Source organism: Lingula anatina, chromosome 2, assembly GCF_051362555.1.
Source record: "Lingula anatina isolate TDL-2025a chromosome 2, LinAna3.0, whole genome shotgun sequence".
Lineage (NCBI taxonomy): Eukaryota > Metazoa > Brachiopoda > Lingulata > Lingulida > Lingulidae > Lingula > Lingula anatina.
The window spans coordinates 44,587,588-44,607,383 of NC_141768.1; the positions used below are offsets into that span (position 1 = coordinate 44,587,588).

The 19,796-nt window shown below is 35.6% G+C and overlaps 2 protein-coding genes across 2 annotated transcripts; both read left to right on the forward strand.

Annotated features, from left to right (window-relative positions):
* Window positions 1–1,065: 1,065 nt before the first annotated feature.
* On the forward strand, window positions 1,066–12,365 carry LOC106170866 (endothelin-converting enzyme 1). The gene is made up of 19 exons (XM_013550861.2): window positions 1,066–2,618; window positions 3,137–3,345; window positions 3,681–3,811; window positions 4,222–4,404; window positions 4,837–4,929; window positions 5,549–5,670; window positions 6,146–6,249; window positions 6,557–6,672; window positions 7,134–7,232; window positions 7,699–7,779; window positions 7,955–8,061; window positions 8,283–8,341; window positions 8,867–8,918; window positions 9,186–9,253; window positions 9,528–9,652; window positions 9,850–9,915; window positions 10,111–10,206; window positions 10,793–10,869; window positions 11,258–12,365. Exons 1-19 carry the CDS (start codon window positions 2,206–2,208, stop codon window positions 11,355–11,357), a joined length of 2,301 nt encoding a protein of 766 aa, XP_013406315.2. The 5' UTR covers window positions 1,066–2,205; the 3' UTR covers window positions 11,358–12,365.
* A 1,336-nt stretch (window positions 12,366–13,701) lies between these two features.
* LOC106170876 (uncharacterized) lies at window positions 13,702–15,728 on the forward strand. The gene is made up of 4 exons (XM_013550871.3): window positions 13,702–13,918; window positions 14,125–14,299; window positions 14,858–14,990; window positions 15,441–15,728. The coding sequence occupies exons 1-4, from the start codon at window positions 13,916–13,918 to the stop codon at window positions 15,607–15,609; spliced, it is 480 nt and encodes a 159-aa protein (XP_013406325.2). The 5' UTR covers window positions 13,702–13,915; the 3' UTR covers window positions 15,610–15,728.
* The last annotated feature ends 4,068 nt before the right edge of the window (window positions 15,729–19,796 follow it).

The window sequence follows — 19,796 nt, forward strand, 5'->3', positions numbered from 1 at the left end:
TTATTACAGTGGCGGATTTAGAGAGTGGATCAGGGGAGTCCTGACCCCCACTTCGGTTTCTAAAAAAAATTCACACTAATTTTCCTCTCTCGTAACTAGAATATTGACTAACTGATTTATAGTACTAAACTGTACCAAATGCCGGTACACTGTACCGTTCGCCCTCTAAAATACCAAAAATTTTGTGGGGCCCTTCTGAGTGACCGAACCTTCGCCAAACCAAACCTTCGCATCTACGGACCCCCCCCCCTTTAAATAATCCTGGATCCGCCCCTGAGCTGAACCTGTTGTTGACCTGTTATGAAACTTATAAGAGCGGCGCTCTCTCTGAGCACGCGATCTGTCCTGCAAATCCTTTTACACAGACAGTATAATTGTAGTTATATATTCTCATATAGTCTCAAATATCTTGTCACAAAAGCGAGACCTGAGCAGGTCGGCAATTACGACCTCCCGTTTAGAATGAGGTTGCTTCACCTGCGTTCAGGTCACTGCTGAACACGAAATGTGTGCGATCAGAGAACAAAAAGATTCTTTTTTGTGTGTGTGTTGGGTACTTTTTAACTTGAGGCATATTATCCACACGACCCAAGTACTTGGTGCAACGGTTTAACATTACAGAATTTGTGGAACACATCTAAAATAACAGTGGGGTTTTTCAATAGATTGCGGCTTCGTCGTCGTCTCTTTGACAGTATTTTATACGTATATAAAGAAAAGGAATTTTATCTTTGTAAAGAATGTGGTCTTTGCTCGAACTGTAGTCCACTAAATTAAAGTAACTATTGGTTTGAACGGTTAGTTAATTTTTTTCTTGTATTCTTCTGACCCCCACCCCACCCGAGTCGTGTTATAAAATACCCCGGTTTCAGACCATTGAGTCGGAACAATCACGCTCCTTCTACTGTAGTCTGCACTTATCCTTATGTGTATTATTAGAAAGATAACAATGGAATAGCTGGAGTCGACAGACTGCACATGTTGGTGTGCCAAATACCAGCCCTTCTCTTTCTTTTCTGGAATAAAACATGTAAGAAACTTTGTCTGCAACGAGGCCTTAGAATATTAATAAAATCGTGCTATACTGTGTATGCAAACCAAATTATACATGCACTTTATTGCATTTTATGAGGTTATTATGTAGTTGTATTATTGCCACAGTTTCTACTAAAGAAAAGCTTACTTTGTTACTTAATAATATGCGTCTTGATGTCTACCATCCACGTAAGTGTAATACATTATGTCCGATAAGAATAGGAGTGAGGGGATTGTGGATGACTTTTTTTCACATTTTTCTCAACTCAGACCAAAGAAAAACTGAACGAAATGTGTAACAAATGGAAGGTGGCTATTGGTTGTATTTGATTTTTGATTTTCTGATTAATAAGAATTTCATATCCCGTTTTTCATATAATATCCACTGTACACCGAGGCTTTACTTTACCAATTATAGTGATTTTTGGTTAAATATAACGTTTTTGGTTAAATATCATGTATCTTTGGGTGTGCAATACAATAATAATTAGCTGATATCTGGACATGTGCATCTTTACCTGCATGTTTCACGTGAACCATAAAAAGCAGACATGTTTTGCCCTGGACATATGATATTTTCTTAGGAAGTCATTGTTGAAATGTGAAAAAATCGAAAAGAATAACAAAATGCGTAGGCTATTGACATCGAATGCAAATTATTCGATCAATTGCTGCACAACAGCTTCAAAAACAATGCTAATTTGTTCTCCAGGGGCGCTATTGTTTTCTAAAAAGGCTGTACATATTTTGGCGTTCTCTCTTTCCTCTCTCTCTCTCCTTCTCTCTCTCAGTATTATCTTAGGCGTGGTTCAACATACAGACCTTGCTTAAAAATCAGCAAAATACTGATTTTCGCACATTCAAAATGCTATCTCCTTGACTTACTATTGATCTTTATAAAATTTATTATTAGATGCCATAAAAATGTCAACTTTTCTTCTCAAAAGATGCATGGTTTAAAAAAAGAAGGAAAGCCCAACGTTTCGCTCTCACCTTCTGTGTCACGTTTTCTGCACACCTTTAGTTGACGGGCCTATTGTTGACAACACGTGACCCGCAAGCAAAACGTTCTCTTTACGGTCCAATGCTTGTTTTAAGGACAAGCGTTTTTTAGCCTGGGAGTTCAGTAAGGGTGCGGTCAACGACCAAACAGGTTTGTTAGGTAACACGATGTCGGCGTCACCGTACAAGCACACTGACCAATTTCAGATGGATTTCAACAGCAGGTCAACTTTAGCTGATCGTAAAAATGAAAACAAAAGGTGGTCTTCGAGAGAGAAATGCTTCGCCTTTCTCTTCTTTTTCTGTGCTCTTGCCATAGCTGCGTTGGTCTTGCTATTGATCTTGGGGGCGGTTGGTGTGCTTGAATTGGCCCCCTCCAGATCGACAACTGTATCCTCGAAAGCGCAGACGACAGTGCCACCAAAAGCAGCACCCATGTATTGTATGACACGAGACTGTATTAAATCCGCCGATGCAGTCTTGTCAAACATCAACGTCTCTGTCGATCCCTGCGAAGATTTCCATCACTTTGCATGTGATGGATGGTTACAGAAGAACCCAATGCCTGCCTCTCAGGGATCGTAAGTCTTTTGATATTTACTATTTTTTAATGTGTTTGACTGAAAAAATATCGGGGCGCATGTTCAATTGAAATAGTTTAGTACTATGTTTTAAAATACCGCCTTGAGCCATAAGAGGAGACTATATAAAAGACGTTTAAAGACCTCTTTAAACATTTTCAATTTATTAATACCAGTGATATTAGCAATCTGAGATCTTTTAAAATCAAACAGAAAGCTATTAAAAGTAAAAATAGTCATCAACTTTATCACAAATAATTGCAGATATACTCCAACACGTGGATAATCAGGTGGTCATTTGCATGATTGAGAACAAGAGTCCCTCCTTTTGTAAAACTTGTACAGAAACATTTTTACCGAGGCAAAATAGAAAAATTTGATGTTCGGATAATACATGAACGGGAGCATATTATTTTTGAAGGTAGGACAAGTAGAGGAACTTACGCGGATGTGCAGTAAAATGTGGGGCTTGTGAAAATGATTTTTTTCATAATTCAAATCCCTTTATTTGGTTCAAGGTGGACCAACTTCCATATATTTGACAAGACAATCAAGACGAGAAACTTCGAGATTTTAAAGAGGCCACCAGAGCGGTATTTGGTTGAATCCTTTGAGAGGAAAGTGAAGTGGCTATTTCAGAGTTGCATGGACACCAATTCCATTGACCAACTAGGCGCCAAACCGCTTCTTGATGCCATTGAAAAAATTGGAGGATGGGCTGCGATAGGTGGGATGATCCATTTATATGTTAAGACTGTTTTCAATAATAATAATAATAATAATAACTTAAAAGTAAAACTTTTCGTATGTCCTGGGTCACTGACATTAGGTAAAATTGGATGAGAAACACGTGTTTAAATTCCATTTAGAGCGACTTGAATAGTTGCAGTAGATATTAGGCCTCAAATAAACCATTAAAAAGCAATCAAAATCAATTTTCGTGTGTGAACAATTTGCTTGTATTACTTGCCATAAACAAAATACGAACACTAGTTCCTCATTTAATCTTGTTGCGTTTAGAATAATTTTACTAAACAGGAAATCGTTTGGTTTAAATAACAGGCACGTGGGACAACAACACTTGGAGATTTGAGGAGAGCATGTCTACAATCTTCAGTGATTATTTTGTCCAATCTTTCCTAACAATCTACATGAAACCAGACGACATGTCACCGGAAGTCAATACTGTCATGGTAAGTGATGATGGGCGTCAAACATAAAATGTTCTACATGCCCATTTCTTTGTTTTCATCGTGTGTGTGTGTGTGTGTGTGTGTGACCACTTCTGTTTGATTATTCCTTTTTTCTTTCGTTTGAACAAGCATTAAAAAGATGACAAGAGATCAAAGGTAATATTAAAGTAGTTAGTTTGGAGGATAATTTATAGAATTTAGTGCAGGAAATCTTACTTTCTTCGCAGCTATTTTTTCATATTAAAGAAATTATTCTTAAATATAGTTTTAACATTTTTGTCATACTGCATGCAAATAAATACTTACGTAGGTTTGGTGGGTTTCTCATTTAAGTATATATAATCTATAGGTATGATTCAGAATGCTGTAGAAATCGTGGAACCTTATTTAGATTAATATTATCTTTGTAGATAGATCAAGGGGGTCTGGGATTACCAAGTGCACAATATTACTTTGACAACGAAACTGAGAGCCAGTATATAATGGGCTACATGAGCTATTTAGAAAAACTAGCTCTACTGCTTGGTGCTACACAGGAAAACGCTAGAACTTTTGCGCAGGAGGTGTTTTATTTTGAAAAGGAATTGGCATTTGTAAGTATATGTTTTGCAGTTTATCTGCCTCGTAACAAGTGGTGGTTATTTCTTCCATATGCACTATAAAGGGGGGTACCGAACGTGCAGCAAGTTTCTACCATGAAGGTACTACAATTCACAGTCCAATAACGCTGAGAGATCGTCTCTCGGGGGAGGGGGGGAGAACGGTGTTAATGTTGCCCCAGATGGCTTCCAGATATGGTGGAGTTTCAGAAGGTTGGAGGACACTGGTGATGTCTTAAAGTTTGCGTTTGTCTTTGAGCTTCTGTTAATTCAAAATAGATATTTGATAAGTGAAAAGAAATTTAGAATGTAGGCCTATTATACCATTATGGGTATCATTTAAAATTTTGCTCCAACGATCCTGATCATTGTCGTTTGCTTTTTATGTTTACGTGCCAAAACCTTTTTTCCAATTCAATCCTATAGATCTACTTTTCTCCGGCTACCCCGCAAATGTTAGATCCAAATGTGCGATACAACAACGTCACGGTTGAAGAACTCTACCATCTCCTTCCACAGGTAAGTGCAGTAGGTCAAATATAAAGAAAGGCGTCGAGAGGCATTCGTTATGAACACATGAGCAAACGAAAATGAAGACGCGAGACCGCAGACAACTTTTTCTCATTTTTCACCATCTAGAAGTTCGTGCAACTGATCAATTGTGTGCACGATTACTCAAAAGTTGTAGGCGGTAATTTATCATTATGTCATCTTTAAAATGTGACAAGAAACTGACCCTTTCGGAAATTTGTTTATTGTTACCAATTTCAAGATTTAAAGCATGTTTGTTTAAAAATAGAAACTATGTTTCGGTATATTCCATATTTAAAGCATGTTTGTTTAAAAATAGAAACTATGTTTCGGTATATTCCAGTTGCAAGTTATTTTACCATGAACAATCTCTCTTTCATGCATAGTATTTCGCTTTGCTCTTCCAGTTCAGAAGGGTTTTGAAACTGGTCCCGTAATGAGCGTAAAATTGTGAAACAATGAGCAAGAACATTAGAAAAAGAGATACCTCCTTTGTTTGGTCTTTGGACAGAAGTTTCGAAATTGTGTATATTGTGTGAAAAAAATGCACGTCGATGTTATCACAATATTTTCATTCTATTTTATTTTGATTAATTTGGAATTTCAGATTAATTGGACCCGTCATTTGGCCCAGATAGACGTAGATGTTTCCAACAATTCTGTCGTTATTGTCTTTAGCAAAGAATTCTTGACCTACCTATCAACACTGATACAGCAGACTGATCGAAGGTAACTAGCAATCAGACTGATATAAACCTGAAACAGACTACATGACGTCACCAGACGATTGTATTGCGTAGTAAGCCTACCGGTACTCTGTATAAATATTTATATGATATACCTTTTGTGAACATGTTAGAAGCCAGGCCTCTTATGATGCCATTTAAAAGAATTGAGTGCTCAAATGAAATTAAACTGTAGAAAATCATAAAAAAAACTAAAAAAAAAATCCGCATCACTACTGATTCAAGTTTGAAATCTCTGGTGAATGATGTAGGTCATGTTCCTCAGCTTTGAGTCAATAAATCCCCGAGAAGTCCTCACCCAAAGTCAATATTTGTATATAAACGTTGGTGTGTTATGACCTCTTCACCAGACTATTACATGCACAAAACCTTTTTTTCCTTTTTTCTTTTTTGACACATCTGAGAAAATGGCCCTTACATTTTTGATTGTGCATGTGTATCTTATTTGTGTCTTTCAGAGTACTAAATCAGTATGTTGTTAAGCTCCTGATTGCTAGTTATGCGGAGCATATGTCCAGTGAATTCTTAAAAGCAAGACAAGAAGTCATCAAGATTGTATCTGGTAATATTGAATTGTATTCGCCGCTGTCATTATTATTACTGTTGGTTAAGAGATTGTGCGTTTCTTTGTTTTGCATTTGGTCTGCTGTGTGTATTTCTTTTTCGTATTGTGCCGTATTGCCTGAGTAAGAAAACCATTAGTTTTGATACTAGACCGCAATAACCTATGACGAGCAAGTAGATTCTTCGTTATCTAACTTTTGACTGCGTTATATAAGTTAGCAATGAGACAATCGATTTCAAATATTAACATTTTCCCATTTATTTAATCATTCGACATATGAACATTTGTTTATTTATTTAAACAGGGACTTCCCCACAAGAGCGTTGGGAGGATTGCGTGGCGTTGGTTGGTAGCACTATGGGGGATGCTATCTCCGCCTTGTACGTAAGAGAACATTTTTCCAAAGAATCAAAGGAAGAGGTAATGGAATATATAAACCTTCTAATGTAGCGCCCTCAAATGAGATTCTTAAAACTTAAGTTGAATAAGATGCGCAAATGAGATCATTTGGAGAATATATATATACATTTGCTTCTTATTGAAAACGTTCTGGGAGCAATCGTAATCTCTCAGATTCTTTTTCCAATGAATATTGAAGATAACAATTCAAAGACTGTTAATCAGAGAGCGAAATAATGCAACAGGACATTGCTAACAGCAACATGACCATGGCTTTACTATAGATCGTGCTCTGGATTCATGAAAGTAGTATTGTTTTTATAAAGATGCACTGCGCATAAATCCCATATTGGCGAAGTCTCCTAGAAGCGCAGGATCTCTTGCATTTAGTGGAGACGAATACATATCATAAAGTATATTTGGCGAAAATATTATGGTAACTTTTATGGAAAACATAAAGGAATCTTATTTTTTTGCCACAGGTTAAAAGCATGGTTATGGAAATTTTGGAAGTGTACAAGGAAAGAATCGACGAACTCACGTTCATGGACGAACCAACTAGATCAAACGCACTGGCAAAGGTAATGAATGACAAGAAAGCACTGATGATATGTAAAAGATTTTTAATTTCCCTCTTAAGAAATAGACTGCTTAGCGCTTCCCAAATCCTTTTTTTTTTTTTTTTGTCAAAAATAAAAGACGTAATGTATGCATGCGATTCGGAGATCCAAAGTCGTTTTTAAACGGAGTTTCTTTTCTTTTTCTTTTTAAGTTTAAAAAGTTTTTAAAAAGCTTAAAAAAGCTTGAGACCGGATAGACAATGAAGACTAAAAGTTGATTATGATGCCTGAAAATTATTATTTTTTCTTTTTTTATTGTAAATATTTTAAATCAATAAAGATGATGAATGCCCATAATAAGCACTGTGGAATTATACCTCCGATAACACAGGCATGTCCTTTTGATAACGACGTAGGCCTCTATTGAACACCACTGCTTTTATAGAATTGACCAAAATTTTTCTTATTGTTTTTTTCACAATTTCAGCTGAGGGCAATGCGATACCATAAGATCGGCTTCCCAGACTATATGCTTAATGACTCTTTCATGGACTACCTATACCTACATGTATGTTATCTATTAATCTTTATTATCACTTCACATAAATGCAGAATGGATTATGATAATTAATAAGCCCTCATCTGAAACAGGTAGATAATTAATTGGAACTGTTTTTAATTAAAATTAATGTTAACGCATTCTTAATCCTATTAAGAGTTTACTTTATTTTTTCATTTTCCAGCACGGCGTTAACTGCTCAAACTGCTATTTTCAAAATGTAGTCGACGTCTATCGTGGGGGATATCTTTATCAACAAGAAGAATTTAAATTACCCGTTGATAAAGACAAGTAAGTGAAAAGCTATTTCAAAACTATGATCCGTCCTTTTTAAACCTAATTCGTATTATTTTCAATGTTCTTTATATTTTAATTTTTTGCCCAATGAAATTTAAAAATCGTTAATTTTATGAATCGAATAAACGTTCGAATATTGTTGCTTGTAGCCTAATTGTAGCCGACAAAATACAGAGCTGTTGTACGTCTGATGTCTAAAATTCTTATTTTTGTAGATGGCTTAGAAACCCCATTAATGTGAATGCCTACTATGCTACAACCAGTAACGAAATGGGTTCGTATCAAGTATCAAGAAACGCTGACATTTTACTCCGTTGGTTGAAGTAGCTTATATCCATGAGTTTCGTTACGCTTGTTTTTATTTCACGGTGAACCGTGAAGCTTAACTATGGGTGATGCGCTCGTCGAAATTGGTTACTTTGTAGACATTTCTGGAGGGAGAGGGAAGGGGCTTGGGGGCTTGTGAAGAGTAAGGTGACAAAACCACTGAGGGAAAACAATCTCTGGCCAACTCCTTTTCTTGTAAAAACCACGCAGACTTTACTTTTCATCTGACGTAAAATCATATGCATGGTTTTTGTTAATTAAACCAAACAATGTTTGTGAAAATTAAGCCTGTGTCTTTGACTGAGAACATATTACAGCTTATTGATTTAATAAGCTTGCTCAGCCTCTGTTCGTCATTTGTGCAAAATGAAATGCATAGATGTAGAACGTACAATGTATAACTTACATGCAAGTATAGAGAAAAAATATCAGAACTAGAATAAAAATATTTTACATCATGTTATCATTTCAGTTATACTCGCTGGTATTTTGCAGCCACCATTTTATGCTCCTTATTTCACAAGGTAGGCTTCCCAGCTCCACACTACAGTTCTATTCAAATTTCTCTGCAAACTTTCCTGTCATGTAAATGTATAATACACAATTCTCACTACCAGCAAATTTTACTAGAACTGCCTATTACAAATCGGGATCAAATTTTGCCAAAATAGAGTTTCCGTATATGGTATGTAAGGTAGTTGATAAGTGTTTACAGAAATTCCCTAGAATGCTTTGTTGTACGGTTGATTGTAAAGATAGCGTACCAAAACATAAAATTGCACCTTTTTCAGAGCAATGAAGTTTGGGAGCATTGGAATGATTATAGCGCATGAAATAACGCATGGTTTTGACACAAGAGGTAGACAATATGTACACTAAAACGCTTAGTGTGTTGTGCAGTCGAATAAAAACTTAATTTCAACTAAAAGCCTTTGAAATTATTTCTTCTTCTACAGATATTTGTGTGGCCTACTAAGACATTAATTTGTCGATGCTTTAGTTATTGTTTCTACGGAATTGTATTGAGAACTATTTTGTTTCATAATCAAGGGAAAGAAACAATGATTTGGTTTACGTTTTGAAACTGGGAGTGAATTGTGCTGTTTCTGATATACTTTGTCTCTCTCTCTTAGGTTCCCAATACGACAAGGATGGTAGATTACTAAACTGGTGGACAAGTTTGTCCAAACAAGCATATGATCGAGCCACCGCATGCGTTTCTTCTTATTTTTCCAATTACGAAGTTTCCGGATTCAAGGTTCTTGAAAAACAAATGACAGACACGCGCGAGCGATTTTTCACATTAGTTTTACATCTAAAGTAACCCTGGCCAATGAGATGATGATTTTAAAAATAAAAGGACAAATAGAGCTTTTTATCGAATTCCTGACAATTTCATTTACATATTTTCTTTCAGATTAACTTTTAATTTGTTTTGCTTGTTTTGATGTTTAGGTAAACGGGAATCTAACATTGACAGAAAATATAGCCGACATAGGTGGCCTTCGCGTTGGTTACATGGTAGGTGTATGTGTGTGTGTGTGTGCGTGTGTGTGTGTGTGTGTGTGTGCGTGTGCGTGTGTTTAAGTACAATGCAGACAATAGAAAAGAGAGAAAATAATTGTTGGCTTTTATAGACATCGAAAATTTGTTTAACCTCGAATAACTTAAAAGATCGTTTAATCCAATATTAAACAAATGTGTTTATTGAATTAGGCCTACAAGAAGTGGGTATCCAGAAATGGCCCAGAAAAAATGCTGCCAGGAGTGAACAGGACCCCAGAGGAGTTGTTTTTCATAGCAAACTCAGCGGTAAGCCTGGAATTAATGCGACAGAAATACACATCTTAGGCATTCTCAGCGTTTTTACTTCAAGTAGCAGGGTTGTTTCATTTCTGTGCATAATTGAAGTATAGTAATATTCAGAACCAACATGTTAATATAACAACCCCTGTTTACCCCCGACCCCAACACCTAACCCCGCCACCCCCAAGGAAAAAAAATCCAGTCATTGCTGCGGTAATTTCTTTTTCATCTCAATTGTGACAAAGTAACAGTCGAGTTGGAGAAAGGAAGTCTGATAGATCAAAGAAAAAGAAAGAAGAAAACTGGAGTCAGTTTGGGAGATTTTAATTAGCATTTTTTCATTACCTTGCAATGTAGATAATAAATGTAAATAATAAAGTTATTATTATAATATTATAATTAATAATAAATGATAATAATAATTAATAAATAATAAAGTTATGCCGTTCAGTATTTAGTCTACTACTCGGGCCAAAATTTGGGCTTTGACAGCTGTTTCGGTCTCGGAATTAGACACTTCAGATGAACACACACACACACACACACACACACACACACTGAAAAATAGGCCTACGTCTCTCTGTTATTTCAGATATGGTGTGAACACACGCGACCCCAAGCGGTGAGGCAGAGTATAGCGACCGCCGTTCATTCCCCAGGTTCGGTTAGGTGAGTGTGCTTTTTATGACTGAGACCGTCACGATGTTCTTGTTGGTAAAAGTTCAGTCTATATACGTCAATCTACACTCGATCAAAAATAGTTTGGAAACATGACATCGTTTTTCAATCATTAAAAAACTATGTTATATAGTGGAAAAATCTTCAGTGTATATAAAAAATAACGAATGGTTAGTTCATTATCCATCAACATTTGGTGAAAAATTTTACCTTAGCTCAAATGGTTATTTTATAATTATTCAATCTAAAGATGTTTACGAACTTTATTTGTTTATTTGTAGTGTTTTTCTGTTAATCAAGACAATTAAATTGACATCAATTGTTATCAGTAAATAAAATATATTTTCTCGCGTTATCAAGTACAGCTTTCTATTTCCAGAGCAATGGGTCCGGCATCCCAGGTGCAGGAATTTGCTTCAGTTTTCAGATGTGCTGCTGGCTCGCCCATGAATGCAGCTGTGAGGTGTAACGTTTTCTGAAACACGTGAGAAATCACGGCGACATCGGATCCCTTACTATGTGTAGTAGATCGCAATTGTTTTTGATTCAGGACTGTTTCCGATCGCAAACAAAAACTGATGGTATCACTAGATCTTGTATATAAGGTTGCATCGCTTCTAGGGTTACTGCGTCATCAGGGCTTCAAGTTAAAATAGATCTTTAGATAGTAGAAATACTGTAAATGAAATCGAGGGTTTAAAAAATAAAAGAAAAATAGGAATTTTACTGGTAAAGTATTTAAAAATAGGAATTATTTTATAACAAAGGTTTCCTCTCAATATCCTAAAGCTATCTCTGTCCAGAATATGTCATATTACAAAATTAAATACATGTCCATGATTAACACGTACAAACACTGTATCTCAGTTTATTACAAACCTATGCCATCAACCAGGGCCAAAGATTGATATTTCACAAGATATTCACAGATATGTCTTTAGATAAATAGACGATCATTTTGTTCTCTGTCTGGAAATGTGGAAAATGTTCCAATGATATCTGCCACCCTGGTAGTGGGTAATAACAAACTTATAACTTTGCATTATAAGCATATACTACAGCTTTATTTTCTAGTAATAAGGTAAAATACTCAGTACAGTAGTAAATAACCAAAACAAAGACACTGTTAAGCCGAGCTTCTTGTTAAACCGCCATGGTGGAAATGCTGGGTGGGGGCTAAATTTTTTCAGTCGAATAAAAGATGAAATGAAAATGGTACATTTAAACGTAACAGAATCGGTACTCTAGAAAAAAGGGTTATATTTTTTTTAATATAGGGGTAATGTCCATATATTATATACTGAGACACGCACAAGATGTTTTTAAAAGTATCTAAAAAGGTAAGCAGTCACTTATACAGCCAGTATTACTCAAACTACAGCGCAAATAAGGTCGAAGAAATAACAACACTGCTTCCGAAAATATATTGCAGGCATATCAATAAGTCAAAAAGAACTAATAAAAATATGCTTTTAGGGCAGATTTTTTTAAAACAATTGTCAACAAAACAAGAATATCTGTCCATTATATAAAATTATTGATGTAAATGTACACAAAGGTAATGCAAATACTAATTTCAGAATGTTAATACATCAATTGTATTATTTTATTATATTGTGTAAGTTCATGACAACCCATGTACCAGTGCAGAAATAAATTGAACTGAAATTAATATAATTTAAATTGTCTCTGACTTGGATTTCAATACAGCATAGGCTGGTCTTAATTTAAATCCTCCTGAATTTTAATGTGGCCTGCGACAAGATCCATTAAACAAAAGAAAGATATATAATTGGATTGAAATAAAAGAAGACAAAAAGGCAATATCCACACATACACTCACTCTCACATTCACACACACACACACACACACACACAGAGAGAGAGAGAGAGAGAGAGAGAGAAAACTAAAGAAAATATTTGCGTTAATTGATGACTAGGATGATCACCATAAGCTGACATGAGAGAAAAAGGCATCAAATTGTGATTATTTGCCCCTCAAAGGGGCGGATCTAGGATTATTTTAAGAAAGATCCGTGGATGCGAAGGCGACCCCCCCCTCCCCCCCCCCCCCCCCCTAATTCGGAGAGGGGAAAATCAGTGTGAACTTTTTCAAAAACCGAAGCGGGGCTCAGGTCAGGAGGGGGCGGTCAGGACCCCCCCCCCCCCCTTACACCCTCTGTAAATCCGCCACTGTAATAATATAATAATAAGAATTGAATACAACTTTGAATTCATTCAATTTTATCTTTGGACACTTCAGTATGTGAAATGCACCTCTATATTGGGTTTGGGTGTCTAGCATTTCCATATTTGTACTCGACCTGCACATGTTGACCTACTTTTCCTTATCAGGAAGTTGACCTCTACAAACAAATGCCAGTCAGGTCGGGTCGGTCATTCGCTGACGCTACTTCATATATTGCACCGTTTGATTACTTTACCAAATATAGACAATGAAACAGGGCTGATGAAATAATTAGTCAAAAAATAATGTAGTTATTGAATAAATGCACAGACACAGCATTACATGACTATAAAAGGGTGCTGAATATTCTACTTATTTTGAAAGCTGATCGATACATTTTCACTGCTCGCTGTGGCGGGTTACACAGCAGTTATTTATAGCAAGTGCTTCACAAGTGAAAATAGTGAGTAAACATCTTGGTGTAATTCTGGGTAAGCTATTCAAACACTTTAAATCCTGGGTAGTTTGATGACATAAAATCAATCATGCAGTCTCTATACCAAATATGGATAATGAAAACGCAGTAGTCCCAAACACGGCATTTGATAACCGATTTGGTTACCAAAAAAGGTGCCGAATTATTATTGATACACGCTGGTTGATTCATACAGGGGTATTTTTGAGCTTACCTGTGACAAATTTCCTCTTCAACAAGACTTGTATTTGTGAAAGCGTATAAATAGCCCTGAAATACATCGCTAATAGTTATATTGGACCGAAAAGCGAATAGAGAGAGGGAAAACGTTCAGTAAATTAAACTACGTCTGCAAGTTTATAGCAATTGTCAAAATGGTAAGGTATTAACTTTTCATGTTAAGTTAAAGTCATGTAAAGTTAGCGTTCATTGTTTTAAAACATACTTATGCGGCAATAGCTCTTGTTTTGTGTTAATGAACAAATCTTTCCAAGGCTTCAGGGAGCGGTTATTGGGCTTCTTATCAAGGTTTTTATTAGTTTGTGGACTGTTAGATTCTTCAACCATGCCTTGAATTTTTCAGTCTTCTGGAGTTCAAGTACTAGAGGAATGCCTGACAGCCTACAATGACATCAAAATGAATAAGAAATATGCCTATGTCATCTTTAAAATCGTAGACCATAATGGCAAGGCCCTCTCCGCGATAGGTGTAGATCGTACTAGCTGCAGTTCTGGCCAACAAGATCAGGAAGAACAAGGTTTGTTGAAACTACTAAGTAGCTTTTAAAATATTACAAATAAGTACCCCTTTACTGTTTTTAAAGTATATGTATTGGGAAAGATAAGCACTGGCATGGGTAACATAGCGTGGGCATTTAAACGTGTATACAGCGTACATGGGCGGATGCAGGAATTGAAGGGGGATCCGCGGATGCGAAGCCGACCCTCCCCCCTCCCCTTTGACGTGGGGTTCAGGACCCGAAAAGTTTTTGGTATTTTAGAGGGCGAACGGTGCCATTTGGTATGGTTTAGAACTATGATTCAGCTAGTCAATATCTAATTTCAAGAGGGGGCCACTGGTGTTATTTTTTTAGAAATCAAAGAGGGGGTCAGGATCCCCCTGACACCCCCCTAAATACGCCGCTGAGTGTAGTGCATCTTGTACAGTGTATGTACTCGTAGTCTCTGACAATGATAAAACTTGAATATTCAATTCTGAACATATTCTTAGTAATTTTAATTAAAACAATAAAAACATTTTCATAACTTTATTGTTCATTGGATTCCCAATTTCATATGTTTAAATTGTATTGCAGATAAGGCCTATCAAGAATTCCTTGATTACCTAAGAGATACAGAAGAAAAAAGAGAGTGCTGTTACGCTCTCTTTGACTATGGGTACACACAGGAAAATTCAACGTGGAAGAGCTCTATTATTTTTTTCAGCTGGTGAGTAATTATACCATAATACATTTACTAGAAAAATAAATCTTAATGAACTGCACTTTATCTGTGCTTCTTCTGCTAAAAAGATATATACCCCATGTAATACGTAGTCAATTTTTTTATTTACATCATGTATTCTAGTCATTTTTCAAATTAATAGCTCAATTGGATAAGTGTCATTGTTTGCTTGTTAAAATAAATTATAATAATTAATTTTTATTTATCCTGTTGTTGTTAAATCTCATCCTGCATCACTGTTCTCCTACAATGAGCTATGCAGTTCTCTGACTGTACTAGTTGAATGATAAATTATATCTCAATAATTTTGAAGTTTTCATATTTATAAATTTTCATATTTATATTTATGTGTTTATGGTGTACTGAACCTTTGTAAACTTCCTTTTGGGTATTGGGGAAGATTATGTTACTCAAGTCCATTGTTTTATTTCGTAGGAGTCCTGAGAATGCTATAATTAAACAGAAGATGTTGTATGCAGCCAGCGTCAAAGATTTCCTTGCAAAGTTGCAAGGGATTGACAAGAGCATTCAAGCCAACTCATTGGATGATGTGGCCGAATCTACAGTAAAAGCCAAGTGTTTGAAGTCATCACGTGCTACCTAAAGGCAGACTGATATGAAGACAACCTTTTGGAAGAAAGAAGAACAAATATCGGTTTTATAATGAAACGAAGGATAATGATTTTTACACGTACCAGGAAAGATTAAAATCAGTAGAGACCATGTGCAGTTTTTTTCTTTATTTGCCTTATTAATTTTAATTGAAATATCATTTTTATTAAGGCCACCCTTTTTTATTTTTATGGATGACATCCTCTGGGTACCCCGAAATCGGTGCGAGAGGGCGAAAAAAAAAAAAAACAGTCCAAAAAAAAAAAAAACTGCTTAAGTAAAGGAATGCTGTCAGTACACAGCTGGAAACACAAATTTAACCACAGAAACACGTATCAAACTAACAATATGTCTTTATCCATGCTCTCAAAATATTAAAGCATTGTGAATACTTCGTAGAAATGTAAAAAAAAAGTCATGAATTGATATACTTCATATTACCAAATCTATTTAAGGTTATTTCATGCATTCATTTGGTAAAGCAATCAATAAAACAAATATCAATCAAACAGTGCGTCTTTATTTGTATTCTCAGAATATTAAAACATTTTGAACACTTCACAGAAATGTTTAAAAAATGATGCAAAGATATGCTTAATACTACCAAATCTATTAAAGGTCATTTCAGACGATGCCATTTTGTCAACTTCAACTCACACGAAGCAGCTTAACTGTCAGGTGGCCTGTCCGTCCTTCAGCCTACCAAATACCTCGACGCCCTTGTCGACCCTTTTTTCGCTACAGAAAACCTGGTATTAATGTGCTGCTTTATACAGAATGTCATAGAAATGTTTCGGCCGCCTCCAGCCTTTCGCACAATTGTAAAAAGGTGATATCTCCATGCCCAATATCAATGGCATACCAATCCAAAACGATGGCGCCCGTTCTCTTGATGACTTTTATTGTTGTGTAATTTGAAAGTAATCCTAGAGATGAATTTGACAGCAAAGTAGCCGCATTTCCACGTGGCGAAAATACGCATGCGCAGAAAGCTCATTTCCTTGCAAATTCAATAACAACGTTTGCGACAACCGACTTCGTTGGGGCTGGGGGGGGGCTTTTTTTTTTTTTTTTTTTTGGAGAACGGGCGAAAATCCGTGCGCGCGCAGGATGTCATCCATAAAATTAAAAAAGTGTGGCCTAACTGAAAATTACAGTTGGATGCCTTGACCTGCCTTAAAATAAAGTGGTGTTACCAATTTCTTAATCTTGAACAAATATGACTATGTCTAAGGGACATCATAATTTGTCTGGTAAAAAAAAATAAGTATTTTTTATTTTTGATAATAAAAGATGGCTTTTTATTAAGTAAGAGGTCTCTAGCTTTTATGGTTCCAGAATTCCGAGAGTTTTCATTTTTTAGCATCCAGTGGCTGCTTCTCCCTTGAAAATGCACCTTTTCACCCAAAACTCGGGATAATGACAGGTGACCCCTGAATTCTCACCATAACATCAAAGCAAATCGGAGCAAAGAAATATTTTTTTCACAGAAATTTTTTTTTTTACAAAATTTTTGCCTATTTGACTTTGAAATATAGGCCAAAGAGCAAATCTGAGGTCATACAATGTATATGAAATCTCCACATGTGACTATTGGTCAGACTTTTATGGTTACTTTTCCCATAATTCTTCGGTTTGGAAGATATTTATATGGTAGGCGGTCGCGGTCGCTGTCGGCAATCGCTGTCGACCCAATGTAAAATGTATATAATTTCATTACATTGATCCTACAACAGAAAACAAGTACACGACAGCTTACTCTTATTTAGTATTAAGGAGGGGCAGATAGTTTAAATATATTTGGTTGAATTAATTATAAATATAAGACCGTTGACCGTTGGCTGTTGACGAAGTACTTAACAGTCCCTCACGTAAAATGTATATTATTTCATTACTACTGCCCATTTTGAAAAAAAAAGTACACGTTGACCTTTGGCTGTTGACGAAGTACTTAACCGAGTCCTTGCCTGTTCTGTGAACCGTATCCGAGCAAACATATCAATAAAACAAATGATCAAAGTTCACAAAATCTACACGCCACGATCTAATCATCTAGTGCTTATGTGTGTACTTTTAAGTTTGCAACCGCTCAGGAGCAAATTTTTATTCTGCACGAACTTGTATACAAGCATTATTCAAGCTCTAGTTCTCAACTTAGCAAAGTTTCGTATATTTCTACTTGTATATTACTGTGTAAATTTTGCTGGCAGTGTACATCATAGAGTGTATCATACTAGTTGAATTATTGACATTGTTAATGAGCTGGTATGGGTTATCTGAAAAAATGTATTTCATTTTTCCCATTTTCTTGTGGTTTTCTGACCATGAAAGTGTAACCAGTTATACTTCCATGTTTTGACCGACATTCAATATAGCATAACATGCAGTATACATTGTATTATGCCAAAATTCCATCTCTAGTGGTGTTGTGAGAAGGACGCACGCTATTATTAGAAACACTAATATTTTAAAAAGTCACTTGTTGATAAGGGTAGCATTACTGCATACTTAAGAGATGTTTTCCGTTATAACAAGCTGTCGCAACAGACTGTCTCCAACTTGAAGATTAAATATTAAATCTCAGCAGATTTAGCTAGGATTGTACTCAAGAAACTGAAGGAACAAATTGGTGTGCGTTCGAGCGTGTGGTACTAGTAAATTATGCTACCGAACATCCAAGCATGCTTAACAAGTTGTCACAGCAAAAGTCACCTACAAAATTCGGGTTTATTTGATTCAAGGACCTTTCTTGGTTCCGGTGCAACGGTCTCAGATCATTGTTGGGTTTAAAATGGTCATCTTAATGGCTTATTGCTAATAAATTCCAATCCCAATCTTAGCAAATTGTGATAATTTTAATTAAAATCTATAATAGCAAGGCTGGAATTATTATAACAGAATACTTTTTAGGCCAGGCATTTCCGCCTCAACCGTCTTTGTTTCACTTTGATTAAGCAGTACTTCTTGTTTGTCTATATCCACTTTAAGTTTCCCTCAAAACATTCTTTATTTTAAAAGACTCAGAAAATAGTCTGAACATAATCACGGAACGTTCGAACGAATACCGGGCAGTTAAATCTATCTTCATGCCGTAGCCAAGATTTGAACATATATGAGAATTGATTCTGGAATAATTTCTCTTTATAAAGAAGGGAAAGAGATACTTAGTCATCGGCTGCTCTAGAGTTTACAAAGAAAAGAGGTGCGATATAGAAGTTTGTGGGAGACGAAAACAAGTGCACATGCATATATGGAAAATTGAAATATTGACATTAAAGTCAAAATTGACAAAAAAAAAATTAACAAAAATAGTAACAAAAATAATCCAATCAGAAATAAAAAGAGAAATAAAAAAGCCAAAACTCACTTAAACATGTAAATGAGCTGAATATGGGATAAATTGAAATATTTAATAAAAAGCATTACTTCAACAAGTGTTCTGAGTTTCGAAATTGATCTGTATTTTAGTCCTGGGACGGTAAGCTTTAGAACAATACTTGGTTTAGTTTTTCGTTTATTACTTTTCAAAAGTGTGCAAAGACATCTACGGTGGCCACAAAATGATGACGGTAGTATGTTCATAGTCTGTCCACTAGAAGATGCGGCAATCGATCGCACAAATCGATTTGTGGGACAAAAATGTCTAGGATTTTTTTAAAAATTGTACGGCTGCATCATTGAATTCCTATAGCTGAAAGTACGCATTCGTAACACACGTTCTCTCAAGCTGTTGCCGACATCATACTAAATTTCGAACTAATTCTGAGACTAATTACTATTTGGCATGCCGTGAACACAGTCGCTTTTCCTGTTTTACTTTAAATATATGTATGGACGTACGTTCACATAATTTTGAACATGCAATAACAATCATGTACAAACTGTATTTTTGAAGAAATTAAAAAAGAAGATCAGTCTTTTGAAATCAGAAAATATTTAATTACACCTGGTTTTCTTCGAAAGCGTTTATTATTATTATTATTATTATTATTATTATTATTATTATTATTATTATTATTATATCATGTCTGTGATATGATTAGAACTACAGCTAGTATGCAGTGAAAATTGGGTAGAAATTGTGTATATTCTCAAACCTATTATGTAAAAGATTTTGAAATAATATTGAACTTAGATAAAAAGAAAAGCGTATGGCTATATCTTTTAAGATGACGAAAA

Excerpts from the sequence above, each read along its gene's own strand:
- LOC106170866 (XM_013550861.2), top strand. The coding sequence starts at position 2,206 with ATGTCGGCGTCACCGTACAAGCACACTGACCAATTTCAGATGGATTTC. Across the intron at positions 3,812-4,221 it reads CGGAAGTCAATACTGTCATG|ATAGATCAAGGGGGTCTGGG; the intron begins GTAAGTGATGAT and ends TTATCTTTGTAG. Across the intron at positions 5,671-6,145 it reads ATACAGCAGACTGATCGAAG|AGTACTAAATCAGTATGTTG; the intron begins GTAACTAGCAAT and ends TGTGTCTTTCAG.
- LOC106170876 (XM_013550871.3), top strand. Across the intron at positions 14,300-14,857 it reads ACAAGATCAGGAAGAACAAG|ATAAGGCCTATCAAGAATTC; the intron begins GTTTGTTGAAAC and ends ATTGTATTGCAG. Across the intron at positions 14,991-15,440 it reads TCTATTATTTTTTTCAGCTG|GAGTCCTGAGAATGCTATAA; the intron begins GTGAGTAATTAT and ends TTTATTTCGTAG.